Source organism: Monodelphis domestica, chromosome 7 (assembly GCF_027887165.1).
Source record: "Monodelphis domestica isolate mMonDom1 chromosome 7, mMonDom1.pri, whole genome shotgun sequence".
Taxonomy (NCBI): Eukaryota; Metazoa; Chordata; class Mammalia; order Didelphimorphia; family Didelphidae; genus Monodelphis; species Monodelphis domestica.
The window spans coordinates 147,874,091-147,893,227 of NC_077233.1; the positions used below are offsets into that span (position 1 = coordinate 147,874,091).

The 19,137-nt window shown below is 38.7% G+C and overlaps 1 protein-coding gene across 2 annotated transcripts; it reads right to left on the bottom strand.

The window, feature by feature from the left end:
* Positions 1-1,272: 1,272 nt before the first annotated feature.
* On the bottom strand, positions 1,273-18,857 carry ZSCAN32 (zinc finger and SCAN domain containing 32). 2 transcript variants are annotated; one of them, XM_007499088.3, is made up of 7 exons: positions 18,773-18,857; positions 12,448-12,946; positions 10,599-10,803; positions 9,339-9,442; positions 8,862-8,988; positions 8,210-8,416; positions 1,273-3,141 (listed from the first exon to the last, which is right to left on the bottom strand). In XM_007499088.3, exons 2-7 carry the CDS (start codon positions 12,817-12,819, stop codon positions 2,261-2,263), a joined length of 1,896 nt encoding a protein of 631 aa, XP_007499150.1. In that variant the 5' UTR covers positions 12,820-12,946; positions 18,773-18,857; the 3' UTR covers positions 1,273-2,260. The 2 variants fall into 2 exon arrangements, with proteins under 2 accessions (XP_007499150.1, XP_056661779.1); XM_056805801.1 differs by having other exon boundaries at positions 12,448-12,941; positions 18,773-18,855.
* Positions 18,858-19,137: the final 280 nt, after the last annotated feature.

Consider the following 19,137-nt stretch of genomic DNA (forward strand, 5'->3'; position numbering starts at 1 on the left):
CCCATTTTCAATCTCAGTGTGAGTTCTGGGCTAGAGAAAAGGGCAGATACACACTCCCTGATCTCTAGAACTCTAAGGAGAGAGAGATCCAAAGAAGCCTCCATATAATTGAGAACTGAATACAACTAATGAGAAACAAGAGGAAAAGGGAAAAAAAACAACAAAACTTTAGCGACCAGAAGTCTGAGGGTTTGCAAAATGGAATAGCTGCAGGTGTGTACTGGGGTTATAAGGAAACAAAGACTTTACTTACAATTCTCAGTGAATCCCAGTTTTTTGAAAAAATCTGAACTCACCAGTGAAACAGCCAGATTATGGGGCTGTGGCTGAGATTATGGGGCATGTGGCCAAGCACATGGCTTTCTCAGTGCAACAGACCAATATTGAACCAAATTTAATAGCCTCCAGATAAGCTTCCAGCAAGCTAAATTGTGCTCAGTTCTTCAAAAGGTTCCAAGCATAAAATTTGATACTTGACATATTACATGCAGCTTAAAGTAAATTATAAAGTACAAAAGACTGCTAGTGTAAAAGAATATAAAATGTACTTGCCTCCATATTTTCTACCCCCCAGAAAAATCACTAAGTAGCAAAGTAGGAATCTGAACTCAGGTTCTAACTACAAATATAGCATTCTTCCCACTCCTCTTATCTCAGGAAAATGTTCTCACTGTTCTTTAATTTTTTAAAAAGTTTATTATTTTTTCAACCAGCAAAAATTGGCCTTCTCATTCTCTCATGCTAACCACTCTCTCCCAAGACCTAGAGAAAAACAAACCGTTACATATGTGTAGTCAATTAAAACAGAAGTCCTCATTGGCTGTATCCAAATATTTGTTTTGCCCTGGACTACAGTCCTTCACCTTGTTATCAGGAGGTGGGTAGCATATTTCATCACTAGTCCTCTGCAATCATGGTTGGCCATTATACTGATAAGAGTTTCTAATTTGTTCTAAGGTTATTTGTCTTTGCCATATTGGTATCATATAAGTTGTTCCCTGGTTCTGTTTATTTCACTTATCCCCAGAATTAATAGATCTTCCCAGTTTCTCTAAAACCCTCCCCTTCATCATGGCCTTTCATTTCCTTGATTTGATTCCCCATTTACTTTCTGCCACTCACTTTGACTCTTAATTCTACCTGTACATTCTACCTTGAATGCTGTGCAGAACTTGACCCTGTGTGATAAGTTTGCTTTATGTACCATGTATTGATTCCCTTATCTGTGCTAACATAAATCAAGAGATTTTAAAAACAAAAACAAGACATAAAAAGAGTTGGGGAAGACTTTTATTTTAATCACAAACAGTAAGGTTTACAAACTAGTACAAATATTTGTGAAGAAAAGGCAAGCCAATTTCTAACAGCCAGATTCTTAACTTACAAGCTAGAATTAGGACAAAATAAGAGATCACTACATTTAACCTCAATTTTTAAAAAGGCAAACCCAGATATTATGTATGTTCTAAGAACAAGTCATTCTACATTGGCTTAATCCTACTCCATCCTACTTTATTAGTAATCTTTTACGATTCCTTCTATGCAATTCTGAACATCTCTATTTTGACCCAATGGATCACAGTGCCAAAGAACTTCAGGGAACTAAAATTGAATTACTGGTTATCTATGGCTTAATTCTCAATGCATATTCACATCAAGAGGAGGACATATGCTACAATATAACTGCCTCTGCCTGAATCCTGGCCTTGGAGTCAGGAAGGTCTGAGTTCAAGTCATATCTCAGATAGGTAGCTAGGGCACCATGGGAAAGTCACAAGCTTTTAGTGCCACAGGCAATTTTTAAAACTCTAATTAGATGTAACTGACTGATCTGTATGTGTGGAAGGAGTTTACACATCAGGGTCTCCATACACCGATAGAATCATGGTTCTAAATTTAACAAAAACAAAAAACCAACTCTCCAAGACTAGAATTAAAATACTTTTCACCTCACTTGTCTGCACAGCTTTATGAGCTGATGGGATCACAGAAATAAAGGACTATTCCAAGGCTTCATTTATGGGTCACACTTCTTTGTGTTACTGAGCGAAACAATGTTAACAATAGGGCAGATTCAGAGCTGAGAAGTCAGACCTAGATTTCTTGATTCTATTCTTGAACTCTACAAAGCCAACAAGAGAGTTCCTAGGATATGGATCTGCCTCAGTGAGAGGGTTGAGAAAACCATTACAAGCACCTGTTAGCCAGCTGTGAGTTAAGAATTTTCTATGTTTCATCCTTTACCCCAAGCATCATCTATTTACGATATGTCTCCCTCAAGTACATTAATCCTTGACTGAATCAAAAACTTTTCTCTCATATGAACTCCCTGGTGTCTAGTAAGGGCAGAGCTCTTCCCAAAGCTTCTCCCACACTGGGAACATTCATAGGGCTTCTCACCAGTGTGTGTTCTCTTATGAGCATTAAAGTGGGAACTATTATTGAAGCTTTTCCCACATTCTCTACATTTATATGGACTTTCTCCTGTGTGAGCTCGCCGATGAGCACTAAATTGGGAGCTATTGTTAAATCTTTTCCCACACTCATTACACTGATACGGCTTTTCTCCTGTGTGGGTTCTCTGATGGACAATGAGGCTTGAGCTCTGATTGAAGCTTTTCCCACACTCTCCACACTTATAGGGCCTCTCTCCAGTATGGGTCCTCAGGTGGGCTGTGAGATTAGAACGCTCACTGAAACTTTTCCCACATTCATTACATTTGTGGGGTTTCTCACCTGTGTGGATTCTCCGATGCCTAACCAGATAAGAACCACGACTAAAACTTTTTCCACATTGCTGACATTTAGTAGTCTTTTCTAATTCAGGGGCCGACTTGTGAAAATTTTGAGAGAAGCTATTGCCACATGCAAGCTGTTTATGGTGTTTTTCTCCAACAAAGAGTTTCTGTTGATCTAGTTGCTTCATTAAATCTCTCTCTTGGAAAGCTGGTTTCCCTTGTTTCTCTCGTGGAAAACTTATAAGTTGTTTCCTTAACTTGCTCACAGTCTCACAGGCTTCTTTGAGAACAGGATATTGGAAAATTTGCCGATTAAACTTTCCTTGTACTGTTCTGCTCAGTTGCTCTTCTGAAAATTCCCATTTTAGATTTTCCTTTTTAATCTCATTCTTCCTTTTAAAACCTGAAAAAAGAGAAATTAATTAACCAAGCCAGAAAAAAGAAAACCATGAGAAAATAGTGATTACTAAATTATTAATAGGAAAAATTCAAAAGCAGAATCTATTATGTTAATAAGCTTTATTTTAATAGAACTTGAGCATTTTGCTTCTCCATCATAGATCTATTTAGATACATTAAAAATCTGAGATTCCCAATTTTTTAATGATTTGAACCTGAGTTTATGGGGAAATGTCCACTACCACCATTTCCCTACTACATCTCTTGATGGGCACTGACAAACAAGTTATTTTGCACAAAAGTCAAGAAAAAGGGATAGTCCTTCTCTATAGGGTTATCAGGTTGCACTGAGTTAGCTGCTCAGTGCTAAATGTCAAAGCACAAAGTTAAAGGCAACACTTGCTCTTGAATACTTTAATCTTTGAAAATAAAGGTTTCTCAGACTGGGCCTCTGAATAAAAAAGCCTCTCCTTTAGTTCTGATCAAGTAATGCTAGGAGGAAACAAGCTCTAGTATCAAACAAAGTCCTGGGATGAGGAGAGCTGCTTTAGTGCTATTGTGGGGGTCTTTTCTGCATGGTAAGATCTAAAAAAAGACAAGTTTTCTAGATGCAACACCCCAAGAAATCCAAAGCCAGTATTTATATAAAGACAAGATGAACACAGTAACAAAATTTGTCTGGTGGAGTTGTGAATTGGTCCAAACATTCTGGAGGGCAATTTGGAACTATGCTGAAAGGGCTTAAAAAGAATGCCTACCTTTTGATCCAGCCATTCCATGCTGGGTTTATATCCCGAAGAGATAATAAGGAAAAGGACCTGTACAGAAATATTTATTGCTGTGCTCTTTGTAGTGGTAAAAAATTGGAAAACGAGGGGATGTCCTTTGATTGGAGAATGGCTGAACAAACTGTGGTATTTGATGGTGATGAAATACTATTGTGCTGAAAGGAATAATGAACTGGAAGAATTCCATGTGAACTGGAACAACCTCCAGGAACTGATGCAGAGTGAAAGGAGCAGAACCAGGAGAACATCGTACATGGAGACTAATATATTATAACACAATCAAATGTAATAGACTTTTCTATTAGCAGCAATGCAATGACTCAGGATAATCCAGAGAAGCTTATATTAAAGAACGCTATCCACATGCAAAGAAAGAATTGTGGGAGTAGAAACACAGAATAAAAAAAAAACATATGACCGATCACATGATTCAATGGGGATGTGATTAGGGTTTTGATGTTAAAAGATCACTCTACTGCAAGTATGATTAACATGAAAATAGGTTTTGAACAATGACATATGTATAATCCAGTGGAATTGCTTGTCAGCTCCAGAAGGAGGGAGGGCAGAGGGAGAGGGAAATCATGAATCATGTAACCATGGAAAAATATTCTAAAATTTTTTTTAATTGTCCAAAATACAATTAAGGTAAGATAGTGAAATGAGCCAGCAAGGAGATTTGATTCCTAAAATGTCAGTTTCAAATATAGAATGGATCTCAATGCATTTAGTCCAACCTAGTCTTTTCCTTACCACCCTTCTGGAACTCAGAAATTCATACCAGATTGATTTTTTAGAGGTTTTTGAATCTAAGGTTCTCGGCTTTCTGTCTAGACTTCTTAAAACCTATTTTGTTGCTCTCTGAATTATCTATTATTTATTCTTCCACAACTGTCCTGGGTTTTCAGCCTCCTGAGGCTTTGCTTTTCAGGCTCAACATTCTTTCTACCCTGATTAGAAATGCCACCTTTGCCAGAAATTTAAGAGTGAGGCCAGAAGACAAAGAGCTCAATAGAGCATGCATTTCCATATAAACACATGGCCTCTTCTTATTCTTGATTGGTTGTGTGGAGACTTGAATTTGGTTTAATATTGCTATGCTGGCTCTAGGAAGTCATGGTCTCCTTAGCTTTTCAACTATAACTCCATATATCTAGCTAATGTATAAGAAGCCTCCATTTTTCATAACACTGACATTTTCTGAAAATGAAAATGCAAGTCTTGGTTTCTTCATAGCCCTAGTACACATCTGCCACTAGGGGAGAAAGTTCAGAGCTAGCAATCCATTTTGTACAATAGAATCTTTAGCAGGCCCCAGATTTTACTTAATAATCCCTCGATTTATCCCATACCACTAGGCTTTTAGTAGCTGCTTCCTGAAAAAAATGTCCAGGATCAAGTTTTCTTCCTAACACGTAAAAGTATTTTTTGAAAAGTTAGCCTCTCAGCAACCATCCTTTCAAGTTTTTTAGCTCATCTCGAGAAATTGCCTTTCCTCTTGCCCCCTTTTAATTATATCTGCTTCCTCAAAATGATCCATTTTCCCAGATGACTTAACTAATGACAATCAGGGTGAGTGACCAATTAATGAGCTGAAACAGGTAAGAAGATATAAAAGCAAAGATCATCTTCTTGACAGATGCCTTGCTGCTTAGACTAGAGAGGACATCTCAGAATAGTTGTCTTTCAGCTACAGAATTATCCCTTAGCTGCTCTGTACATGGCTTACTATATCTAGGGGACCCCAGCCATTCTTCATATTACTCTCTAACATCTTCTCAATAGCTATTTTACAGGTTCCCTTCCCATCTCTCTCCCCTAACCAGTTCTGGAACTAAAATCAGTACTATCACAGCTATTGGAAATCCAGCTTTCCCCATAAGGCTCCTTTCACCATCCCTCTAACTTTCCAAAGGAAAATACCTTTCCCCTCCCTGGCAATCTATAAGTATTGTCCCTTTCACAATGGGGAAAATACTAATGTCTTTCCCATGAGCATGTAGGTTCCTTGAGGGAAGAGACTATCTTTGCATCCCCAGTGCTTAACACAGTGCTTAGTATGCAGTAAGGACTTAATAAGTGCTTTTTAACTTATTCATTCATTCAGCAGTAAGAAATGTTGAGTATCTAAGTAAAGGTAGATAAGAAAGAATCAAAAGAATACAAATTGATGAATTCTGAAGAAATCAGAAGGGGACTCACAGATTGAGCAAAGGGTACAGATGCCTACATTCATTCCTACAGTATTCTGTAGCACCTAGTCTAGCCCAACTCTATGACTATATCTCCTGTGTCATCCTGTGTTAACATTTCTATATCAAAATACTCTAAACTATAATTATTATGATATACACCAGTAAATACCACTTATCAAGAAGCTGGAACTTAGTTACACTTTATGCATATCCTTGAAATACAAATCAAGCCCAGAACCCCTCAAAAGACTTGATTTTATGTAAGTTGATGCAGGAGGGCTAAAATCTAGAATTTTTCCAAAATATTTAATCTGAATCCTGTCTAATTTTTGTCTAGAGAGCAAGCTATCCTCAACTTCTCTCTACCACCCCATTCTCATGCCTAAAGTTCTAGGCTGCTTGAAGGAGAATAAAGATGATAATGTGTCCAAGTTCAAGGTATGTCCAAAAGCCAGTTTTTTTTTCTGGTGATGCCATAAAAATAAACACAAGCCTATTTTAGGGCCTTTAGGGAGGCACTTAATCACACCACAATTCACACTAATACTGATTGATTCACACACAAAGACATAATTTATTGTGTTCACTGTAAATAAAAAGAAGTAAAGATGCTTGTGAAACCTAGGCAAGAAAGGGAGCCATGCTATGTATGGCCAGGAAAGATGACCTAAGCAGATCTGGTCCATGACCAAAAATTGAATCCTAAATTGAATTTATGCAATGGTGCATCTCTAGGAATCAGAGGGAGTATTGGGTAGGGGATAATGGTTAGCTTTGGAGTAAGAAAAATTAAGGTTCAAGTCCTGACTTGACACATACTAGCTATGTGACCATGGCAAGTCATAAAATTCCTCCCACCTCCCCACTGCCCCAGGAACTCTCTAAAGCCACAGATTATAGACTGCTGCTACTCTGCAGCTGGGAAAGAAATTTCCATACCAGGAGTTCTCCCAAACAGATAAAATCACAGGTCCAAAGCAAAAATAAAATCTATTCCAGGAAATGTAGTATTTAATTACTGTACAGTTCTTAGCCTTCATAAAATCTATACATTACATGGGATTTCTTTATGTTCATATATCCCAGATAAATAGAAAATCTACAGAAAAATCTGTAGGCTGAAAATATGAGTAATTTTTTTTAACCCTCACCTTCTATCTTAGTACTAATTCTAAGACAGAAGAGCAGCAAGGTGGAAAAATATTCTAAATAAAAATTAAAAAAAAAAAAGAGTAGCAAGGACTATACAATTGGGGTTAAGTGACTTGCCCAGGGTCACATAGCTAGAAGTCTCCGAGGCCAGATTTGAATCTAGGTCTTCCAGACTCTAGGCTGGGTGCACTTTCTATTTTGTCTCCTAGCTGCTCCAAATATGAGGAATTTTAAGATCATTTTTAGAGAATACAATCCAAATCTTCCACTAAAGTCCTTCTCTAAAGTTTCATTGTAACACTGAATTCCTGAAGGCTCTGCCAGTGGAATTAAGTTCTGACCAGTCCTCCTAAGCTGAAAAGGTTTCAAACTTTTGTTATAAGGAGTGCTCTACTGTGTGGGTGGGAAAGAGAGATTTGCAACAAGTCATTTGGAATTGATAATTTTTTTTACAAAAAAGAGCACTAATTTTCTAAAAATACAATTAATTTAAAAAGGTTTCAATGATAATTCAGCAACAGACTGTCATCTAAGAATCAGCTGATGTTTAAAAAGCCGCATCAATAGAAGGCTAGCCAGAGCAACCCAATCCAATGAAGACATGGAAGGAAATAATCTGAATCAATTGAGGGACTGCTCAAACCACTGAAATCACAAGTCACTGAAGTATAAACAAAACATGGTCTCTTGGTACTGTGCTAGGATTTTGGCACAATCTATAAAATCCCAGTATCAAACCCAAGGGGGACAAAGGGAACACAAGCTATGTGATTTTTCTAAGTGGGGAAAAGAAGGAAGTCTCTTCTTGAGATAATGGTCAGTTGGTCAACCACTGCCCTATACTCTTGGTTTTTCTGCTGATGGGTTCAGATTCCCAAACCCAAGATTCATTGTGAATTGAAAGGAAAGGCTTTGTTTCCTCAAAACTGCAGCATACCTGATATTTTCTCATCCGCCAACTCCTGTTGCCTCTGGTCTCCCCAGTTTTTTCCTTCCCTGTTGGCTTGTTTTTCATCAGCTTGTACTCGGTTCTCATTTGTATGGGAGCTACTTAGGATCTCTGTCTCCTTGGAACCTTGAAGATCTGGAATACATATATCTTTTCCATGGTTCATCCCAGAGATCAGAAGAGATTTGGGAAGTCCTAAACATTGAAAAAAAGAAAGGGAAAATCATAGTTTACACTGACCACAAAAAATCCCAAAATTCAGGTAAATGCTAGAATCTCCCAGATATGGAGTTTTGGTAGAGTGGGAGGCCTATATGAGAAGGTTGAGACATGATGCAGAGATGACAAAGCATGATGATTTAGAGATAGCAAAGAAGTGATCAATTTGGGCCACCATTGAAATCAGAACATTCTGTTAGGGAGAATCTTTCCTATATTGAATGATATAAGAACCAGAAAGAAGTCCATGATTCAGTCCCTCTAAAAGTCTAGGAGAATAAGGTAGAAATTACCCTGGGATGAGAAGGGTTCCTCTGTCACAAGAAGCAATGAAGCCTCTGTCTCTCTTAGGTTCTGGGGTTTTGGAAACTAGGTTAGTAAGCAAACTGGCACTAAGTCTATTAGGGAAATGAATTCTTACCCACTGAGTCCACATTTCTGAACTTCTCCTGTGCGATACCCTTGTAGAGGACCCTCTGAGCAGAATTCAAACACCTCCACTCTTCCTGGGAGAGGGGCACGGTCACATCCTCACATGTGACTGGTTCCTGTAACAACACCGGTACCTGCTGCTACCGAGAAAATAGCATCGCTCTATCCTAGGTTGAGGGGCAGAGACAGGAGCACAATGATCAGATCAGGACACAAGAAGAGAGCTGAGGTGAGGAGCCTCTGTAGTTAAAGTGAGGTATAGGTGGGGTGGGAAAAGGGGCAAAACATGAGATTATATAATTAAAGAATGTAAGAGATGCCTACAAGAAGCCAAATATACTCTATCTGCCTAATTTGCTTGGGAAAGAAAGGGGTTTGAGAACAGAAAGAAATGAACTCTGAACTATGAAAAAATCCCAGGATGAAACCTTGTGATCTCAGAAGGAACAGAGGAACTGCACCTCACCTGAAACCCAGTTGTAAGGATTACAGCTTCCATCTCCTGATTTCTCATCCTTCTTTCCTGGGAAAAGGCAGAAACCTGGGGAGTATCTCCTGCCAGAAGTCTGGCTATAGGAGGAAAAAGGAGTCATTAGAAGAATTGAAGTTGATAAATATTCTCTTTCTGTATAGTCATCTCTGAACTAATTTACTAATTTGATGAGATCTTTCCATGGTTCTTTATCCCTTCTGACAGAACAGCCTTTAAGCTCTCATTCTTTATCCTCTGAAACCAAAGAATATTCCCTCTTTCAAACCCCTCCAGGAATCCTGCACTTATGATTAATCACCAGTACTATTAACTTCAGGAGAACACACTTGGCATATGAACCTTTGTAATCATGAGCCATTTAGTAATCTGGATTAGAATTTGGGGACTAAAGCACAACAATCTCTTTCAGAAAATACCATTACCAGACTAAATATTCCATGAGGGAAGGAAATATATCTTATCTAAACACTACCTCTTTTCTGTGTATTGCATACATTGGACAGTTAAACATTGGTTAAATTTATATCTCCATTCAGTTGTTCTCTTTGCTAAGGGCTAATGCATTACAAGGGAAGGAGTAAAAATGTCTCTCTAGAAATAGGGGGAAAAAAATGTAAAACAAAACAGGAGAAAAATTTTGCTTTGCTTTTAAAAAACAAATAAAATGAAAGAAACCACTCATGTTAACTTTATTCTTAGTCACATAAAGTCTGCTAATGGTATGTACCATCTGGATAGGTTTATGCCCTGAATCTAGTCATACAAAAATGATCTGAGCTTTTAAAAAAGCTCACTAGCTACCAATGTCAATTTTCATACGTCAAAAAGGAGTCAAAATGCAATTTCCAAGAGTATGAAAACTCTGTTCCAGTCAATCAGTCTTACTTAAAAAGAAACTTCCACCCATGATTTTTTATTATAACATTTGGAAAATAGACAGGAGCACTGAAAAAAAAGGAACTCTAGGTAAAGACAAAAGGAAATGGAGAAACCCTATGGAGGAAAGGACACTGAAGGTGGAAAAAGTTAGGGCTTAATTGCATTCAGGTATAAAAAAAAAATTCAGGTGTAAAGCACTTCCTGACAGCAATTTATTTTATCAATGAAATCATCCTGAAGATCTCTTTCCTAAAGATCTTGAAAAGTTGGAACTTGTCCATATGAGTAAAAATCGGACTCCAAGGAGATATACTAGAGGGCCTTTCATCTGCCCGATCAATCACTACTTCTTACTTGTCTCTGGTCTCAGTTGAGGATCCTGTTTATAGTCAGCCTGATCTTGTGATCCTTCGTGAGGGCTCCACGATGTATCCTTTGAGGGATCTTCGTCCTGCTGGTTCTCCTCTTGCTTTAGCTGGTAGCTCACAGACTCCTGTGCTGCTCCCACAGGAACTATCTTCTCCACAAGCACTTCTGGGTTTTGCACACTGACTGAAAACTGGGAATAGCCCCATATATAGTTACTATATAATCTAAAATTGGACATAATTCTGGGAAAAGCTGAATCTAAAAACCCTCAAAGAGAGGAATGAAAATTAACTGTACCAAAAAGCAGAAATAATAAATATTGTTCCTTTGGCTATTGTGTTTCTACTTTTCCAGAAATTTACATTAGTCAAAGGTGGATTCCTTTTGAAATGAGAAAGTCTATTTTCTACTTCAAGAAACCTATGGTTAGTAAGGGTACTGTCATAAAAAAAAAATATGGCAGGGGACAGCTAAGTGGTTCAGTGGATAGAGCCAAGCCTGGAGACAGACACTTCCTAGCTATGTGACTCTGGGTAAGTCACTTAATCCCCATTGCCTAGCCCTTACTGCTCTTCTGCCTTAAAACCAATACACAATATTGATTCTAAGATGAGAGTTAAGGCTTTAAAAAAAAAAGGAAGGAAGTACTCTCTTGACATAACCTTCATCACTCTAAGCTGAGGATTCACAGAATCAGAGTTGGAAGTGATCTCAATGACCATAAACCTGAATCTGAACAGGAATCACCCATATGATATCACCAAGCTTTTTGCTGAAGATGGTTACCAAGAGTGAACCCATCACTTCACAGGCACTTCTCCAATAAATAATATATAATACTATATCTTTATCTCGGTTTCTCTTCTACCAACTTAAGCACACCCCAATTATTCAATAAAATTTAAATTTTTGTAGCAATTCATAAGAATCATCCATTTCAACCATCTTAATCTTAACATTACTCACCTATACACAAGCAGAAATAATTATACCATCCCACTCTCTACCACCAACCTTCATTTCCAGATTTCAGATCCTCATTCAAGTCCTAGCTTTTCCACCCAAAGCATCTAACCACACCTGTTAACCCTTACCTCTAGCTAGGATAACCCTAACCCTCCATCAACCCTAGAAATTATGCAATGTGTGACCTTGGGAAAGGTGCTTTGATCCCTTTTGGATCTCAGTTTTCTCATCTGTAAAATGAAGGGGTTGGGCTTGAAGACCTCTAAAGTCCCTTTAGCTCTACATCTATGACCCTAAGAAAACCAGAGAGGGCTCAACTTGGCAGGTTTTTCTACATGATGTTATGCACAATGTATATAGTCCATATTCTGTCATGCCCACAAAGCTGTTAGCTCCTTGATAAAAAGGACCACGTCTAGAATAGTTTTTTCTCTTAGCATTAGTGCAGTGTCTTACACATAGTAGAAACTCAACATATATTAGTTGAATTAACTACCTAGCTGATATAGAAAAAGGGAAGTTCTTTCCCTGCAATATAGTGGGGAAAAGACTAAACTTGGAATTAGAAAACCATGATTACGAACTCTACATTTATTTATTGTGTGACTTTGGACAAGTCACATCTATAAGCTCAACTTCTACATCTTCAAAATGGAATGACAATGCTTCAATTCTCCAGAAAGTAAGCACTTTATAAATGTAAGTTGCTAGCAATAATAGTAATAGTGGTGACAGAAGTACTATCGCATGAGAAAGATTTTTTTAAATCTTAGAAAAAGTAGTGGGATCCTTTTTCTCTTATACCAGCTGACTTCCTGATAGCTTCATCGTAGCTCCTTTCTGCTAGTCATGCATTTCTCCTTCTCACCTGCTCTTCTGGTCTTTCAGTCTCTTTCTGCAAATCCTCAACGAGTGCTACAGCCTCCTCTCCATTTTCTGGACGATGCTCCCTCACCTGGACCTGGATCTCTCCTGGCAGGATAGTCAGGAATTGCTCCAGCACCAACATTTCCAAGATCTGTTCTTTTGAGTTTGTCTTGGGCCTCAGCCACCTACAACAAAGTTCCCAGAGCGTACTAAAAGCTTCATGAGGCCCTCCCACCTCTTGGTAGCAGAATTGTCTGAACTGCTGACGGAAGGCTTCTGAGTCAGTTGTTACTTCAACTTGAAGGGCAGCTTTCTGACCCCAAGTGGAGTTTTTCTGTGGAGCTTGTACCTGGTGGCCCAAGGCTGCAGCCATTGTTTGCCTCAAAGGATGACTTCACTCCAGATGGTCACAAACTCCCAGAGTTAAATTCTCTCTCTCTGTCATGTCACTGGGTTGCCACCACATGAACTGGACACAGTAAGAGGAGGTTCTTTCTGGCCTTGGAAAAACAAAAGAGTGTCAGCGACATATATAAGAAATACCATTTTCAATTCACTTTGGGGACTCAGAGAATAAGGGAATATTCTGTAGATTCTATAGCCCATGTTCGTCTCAAAGGGACATGTAAGGAGCAAGGTCCATCTGTAAAAGAAGCAAAGCAGGGTGAAGGGAAACTATGAAATGAACTAATTGTTGTGCTTTATCCTCCCCAACCCTTTTCATCCTGTCTTTCCATCATCTGCAGTCTATCATTGTCCTTCATCTTAGACCTGCTTAATTCAGGACTCTACTAATTTTAAGGGATAATCTGAAGTGATAAAAAGAGGAAAATTCAGTAGCAATGCAATGATCCAGAACAATGGGATTTATGAGAAAGAACACTATCCACATACAAAGGAAGAACTGTAGGAGCAGAAACACAGAAGAAAAATAACTGTTTGATCACATTGATTGATGGGGATATGACTGGGAATATAGACTCTAAATGATCACCCTAGTGTAAACATCAACAATATGGAAATAGGTTTTGATCAAGGACACATGTAAAACCCAGTGGAACTGAGTAGAGAGGGTGGGGGAGGGAAAGAACATTACTCTTGTAACCAAGGAAAAATATTCTAAATGGACTAATTAAATAAAATTCCCCCCTAAAGGAGGAAAACCCCCTTTCCCCCCCCCTTAAAACCAATTGATTATTTCTCATGACATCAAGAGTCTTTGTCATCTATAGAGCCACTTCACTATTCTAAAATGTGGACTAGGTGACCTGACTGGGCATCCCTTATATACAAAGATGGCTCTTGGTTACTCATTTTCTGCCCATCATACTTCCAGGATGCTTGGGTATTAAAAAAAAAAAAGTTTACCTTTTATATTAGAATCAATACTATGTATTGGGTCCAAGGCAAAAAAGTAGTAAGAGCTAAGCAATGGGGTTAACTGACTTGCCTAGGGGTCATACACTCGTATAGGAAGATTCTAAGGCCAGATACTTGGGTAATTTTTGTTTTCTCTTTTTCTCTCCCACACCTACTCAATACCTCCTGGGTCCACCTTACTAAACTGCCCCCATCTCCAGAGGAAAGGACTCCATTCTTTTAGAAATAGTCCAAGACAGATGCACAAAACTGAAATTCTGTCCAACTATTCCAGAAAGCAATTCAGGATTATATCTAAAAATTCACTAAACTGCACATATTCACTGACCTATATATACCCCAGGTAGATGAAGGAGGAATGAAAAGGATCTATATGCACAAAAATATTTATGATAGCACTTCCTCTTGTAGTAAAAAAAGTGAAAATAAAATGGGTATTCATCAATTAGGGGAACAGCCAAACAAATGATAGCACAGGGATAGGATTCGAACCTGTAATTTCACTGGTAATGGGAACTCCCTAGTGAGGTAACTCTTTCTCCAATGCAGGTTGGAACCTTCTCTGTAATTTATAGTCTTGGTTATTTAGAAAAGAGTTTAGCCCTAACCATATTAAAATGTAATTGTGATATATTTAACAAAATAAATTAAAAAAATATGATAAAATAAAATAAAATATGTGAATTTGTGTTTTCTAAGTCAGTATGTGGCCTGATGGGTTTTCTAATTAAGACTGACTCCATTGCCTTAGAGCATGGAGAGGTTAATGTGTGATCACACTCAGCCAATGTGTTTCAGAGGCAGAACTTGAACTCTGATCTTTTTGGCTCCAAGATAGCAAGATCAAAGTCATAAAGAGTGAAAAATGAGAGAAAAAAATTTCTGGATGGATCCAATGTGGAAATTTATTTTGAATGATGATGTATGTTTGTAGCAGGGTCTGTTTTTCTTTAGTTCTCTAGTTGGGATGGGGGACAGGTAAGGTTGGGATGGAAGGGTAAGAAGGCACATTTTTGGTGTTTGAAAAAATATATATAATTTTAAAAGAGAAACAATAATGGCATCTACCAAATGATTCCTAGCACACCAGACAGAAAAGTCTGCTATATATTGAGAGTTTTGCTGCATGACTAAACAAGCATGAACACATGCTGGCTTGTTCTACCACAGAATGCATTCACAATTCAGACAAGAACAAGTCAACTAGTCATTTCTCAATCCCAACTTCTCTTCTCAACTCCCACAACAAAGTCAAACTTCATTATTCCTTAATATTGCATAATTTATATCACAATTTATGTCCACGATACTGGAAAAAAGAAAATCCATTTGCTTTTAAATTCAGCAACAAAAAAATACATATAAAATACAAGAAATACCCATTTGATAAAATATGTCTTGAATGGTATGCACCAACTTGCTGCTTAAAGACCACCATGAAGAGCACTCATGAAGTCCAATAATAAAGCAAATCGATTAAATTATTTGTTAAAACAGCTTTTGAGGCCAATAATTCTTAATTCCAAATTTCTGACAACCCATAATAGCTCAAGAATTTTTCTTGAAATTTTATTTTCATGTACTTTAAGACTGGTATAGAGGTCCAGCCCTACAAAAGTTCTCATGTGGGTTTCAATTCAATATTGAAAATTAGTATTATGCCAATTGTATTGTGCTAAATGTAATATTAGTTAAAAAGATTGTTGTGGTTGCCATTTATAAGATAATTAACCCTTAAGTCAAGAGAATGATAGTAGCTTTTAACAATTTAATTTTAATGTAAATATAGTCTAAGAATGAAATAAGGAGGGAAGAAAATAGAAAAAAATATTTCCTAGCCTACCACCCTACTCTTACCAGCCCAGAAGTGTCTTCTGCCAGTTCCACCAATGCTGAATGGCAGAAAGACCCCACCCATCCACCCACCCAGCCAAAGACTTCCAAAGAAGAGACCGGACCTCCTCTACCATCTTACTTTTTATAATAGTCCTCTTTCTCTATGATGCTTACTTTCCCTGTGCGCTACTCTATCACATCACAGGAACCAATCAAAGTCTCTCTAATCCGGACCTGTAACCCTTTGTTCTGGGTCATGTTCCTAGGGCTGGCTTGGATGAGCAGAAAATTCATGACCCTGGGAGGAAGGGGTTTCCTTTACACATAGTGCAATGGATTCAGACGCTCTCTCTGTGCACTGGCCTGCTGACAGACACTGAAGTTCTTTCTCTGTGTTCCTTGTCTATTTGTTCAACCCATGTCTCTCCTCTAGTCCTTAAACCCCTTACCCATTGCTTTCCCAGTCTTTAGTCTCCTTCCACAGGTGATTAAAACTCACTAGAGAACTTTTGTAGGGGCTGAGCCGCTACAGACTGGGAAGGCAGTAACAAACAAGTGCCTCAGTGATTAAATCGAGGTAAGGAAAGATTCCTTTAGGCTATATCATTGTATGTCTTCTTCAGGTATAGTCTCTAAATCTGTCTCATTGGTACACCTTCCCCTCTACTGGAAACAATGGCAAGAGAAGTTTCTGAAGTAAAATTGAACTGGACTTTTGGCAAACTCATTAATAAGTAATGAAGAGAGAAATTCTAGTTTTTCTCTTTTCTTCAGAAAGGATGAGTTGAGATTCAGTTAGGCTAAAGGGGTTTTAAAGTGATACTTTGTAGGTCCTTGTTTTTCTCCCCTCAGTTTTCTCACAAAGTGAAATAGATATGTGGCCTTTAAGTTGTACAAGTAAATTCTCTGGGTGCCATCCATCCCAGGATCATCAGACCCATAAGGTCTTAATGGTTGCTCCTGAGACTAAAGGGAGGGAAGGGGATCCCTGGATGAAGGTATTAGAAAGTGGGGGAAGATAGAGGGGAGTACAGCCAATAACACAAAGAATGAAGTTACCAGTGGCCAAATCTACATTAAACCAATAATCTAAAAGAAAGTAAGTTTCTTAGGGCAGAGACTACTTTATTTTCATCTTTGTATTCCCAGCATCTAGCATAGTGCCTAACATTTTTTTTGGATGACCTTTGATTTGGTTTTTCCTTTGAAGAAACTTCCTCTACCAATATAGGTCAGTACAAACAATTTATAATCTTAAAGAGTTGTAAACAGCATGGGCCTACCAGGCCAAATAGGAATGTCAATGGGAAAGCGGCAAAAATGAATGTTATTCAATTTCATTCGATATTTCTTAAGTACCCAGTATGAGACATGTTGGCCCCTTCAAGAGATACAGATGAAAAAACCCAGCACAACTCATAATCTAATAGAAGAGAAGGGAAGCTATACAAATAACAAAGGAGAATGTGACCAATGCAAAGGAAAGGTCCAGGAAAAGTGCAGAGATATACGAAGGCCAATGTTTAGCCACATGAAAAATGCTCCAAATCATTCATAATTAAAGAAGTGAAAATTAAAGCACATCTATAGTTATACCTTATACCCATTAGATTGACAAAGTGAACAAAAATGAAAAATGACAACTACTGGAGGAGCTGTGGGAAAATAGATACATTGATGTACTATTGGCATAACTGTGAAGTGGTCTAGTCATCCTAGAAAACAATTTGGAATTACATTCCTCCCCCCCAAAAGATTAAACTATGCATGCCCTATAATGCAACATTACCACTACTAGGCCTATACCCTAAAGAGATCAAAGAAAAAGGAAAATTTTCTTTATGTACAAACATATTTATAGTAGCTCTACTATAATAGCAAAGAATAAGAAACTAAGGGCAAAATGCTAAGAAATTTAAGGAAGGAAAGAGTAATCCCTTTCAGCTGTGTGAGAGAAAGGAGATGATCCTTAGGGGAGAAAATAAATGGTTCATTTGGGACTTCAAGAAAAGTTGAGATTTCAAAAGAAGAGACTGAGGAATCGAAGAATACATGGCCACTGCAGGCATAGCACTATCAAAGGCATGGAAAGAAGGCAGACTGAAAATACAGAATCTAAAAAAGTACACTATTGAAAGGTAGTATAAAAGGAGGAAGAAGAGGAGATAAAACTGGAGTTATAACTTAACTGTAGAAGTCTTTGAATGCCAGGATTGGTAGGTTATATTTTATATAGTAAACAGTAAGGTTCACTGAAGCTTTTGAGTAGATATAGATGATTTGAATGATACATAAGAATGATACAGGGCAGAAGTGTGAATTGCAGATTGAAAGGATGAAAAACTAGAAGCAGGCAGACTAGTCTAGGCAAGGGTGTATAGAGAACAGAAAGAAGGAAACAAACATGAAATAAGCTGCAGACAGAATATACAGGCCTTGACAAATGAGTATGGAAGCCAAAGTTGACAATGAGGTTTTGCGGTTGCATAAACAGGAAGATCATATTCCATCAACAAAATGAAAAATGAGGGGTGCTATCAGCCTGAACCACTTTTAGTTTGATGGGGGCCAAGGAAAGAGGGAGCTCACCAAGTGGAAAATCAGGACCAGAGCTCAGGGGAGATGCTGGGGCTAATGTGTAGATCTGGGAACTATCTTCAGAGTTATCAACTGAACCCAGTGGAGTGGATGGATTAACAAGGATTAAGGTACTAAAAGAAAAGGCTCGGGGTACACAGTCTTGGGGCCATCCAGGTTTAAAAGGTAAGAAGAACTTGCAAGAGAGACTAAGAAAAAGGAAGAAAGCCCTGGGTTACGATGTCACGAAGGGACGGAGGGGTCAAGGGGGTAGGTGGTGTCCCAAGTCAGGATATCTTTCCAACTTTGTGGAGGGCGGCAAGAGGAATCCTTTTTCTTCTACTCTGCGAGGGCCTCCCTGCTCCTCACTTCCCTCAGCCCCTCAGTTCATAACCAAAAACCCAGCAGCCTACTGGAGGTCCCAAGAGAGGAGAAGAAGCGAGGCGGCAGGAAGCTTAAGCGACCGTGACCTGTGAGGTCAGGAGGGAGGTGAACCTGGCCCGGGCCCGACCCAGGAGAAACGGGGAACTCACCAGATCCCAGCTCTCCAGACTCCCCAAACTCCCTCAGCAACCCAGCCGGAAGTTCCCGCAAGGCAGTCAGGACTAGAGCAGAGAGACCACGCATGCTCACAAAAACCACACCCGAGGACTACATCTCCCAGAAGACACCGCAGCATCCGAGTTGGGCTGGTCTCTTCCCTGTTGAAGACAGTATCCTTTGGTGAACGTGGAAGAATTGCCAGTAGAGGAGAAATGTGCAGGAAAGAACGGATCCTTCTGGCCCCCAGCATCCCCACTGAACTTTTACTGCCCTCCCGAAATAATATTTTCTCATCCTGCCGCTCTCATAGCTGTCTGGGCAGTTCAGTCTCCAGGACCTTCTCCCCAAGACGCGC

What these genes read in the sequence shown, in the direction of transcription:
- ZSCAN32 (XM_007499088.3), bottom strand. Translation starts at nt 12,819, where the DNA reads ATGGCTGCAGCCTTGGGCCACCAGGTACAAGCTCCACAGAAAAACTCC. An exon ending in CTGAAAGACCAGAAGAGCAG is followed by an intron (nt 10,804 to 12,447) that starts GTGAGAAGGAGA and finishes GGCTATTCCCAG; the next exon opens with TTTTCAGTCAGTGTGCAAAA. An exon ending in TCCTTACAACTGGGTTTCAG is followed by an intron (nt 8,989 to 9,338) that starts GTGAGGTGCAGT and finishes GTGTTGTTACAG; the next exon opens with GAACCAGTCACATGTGAGGA.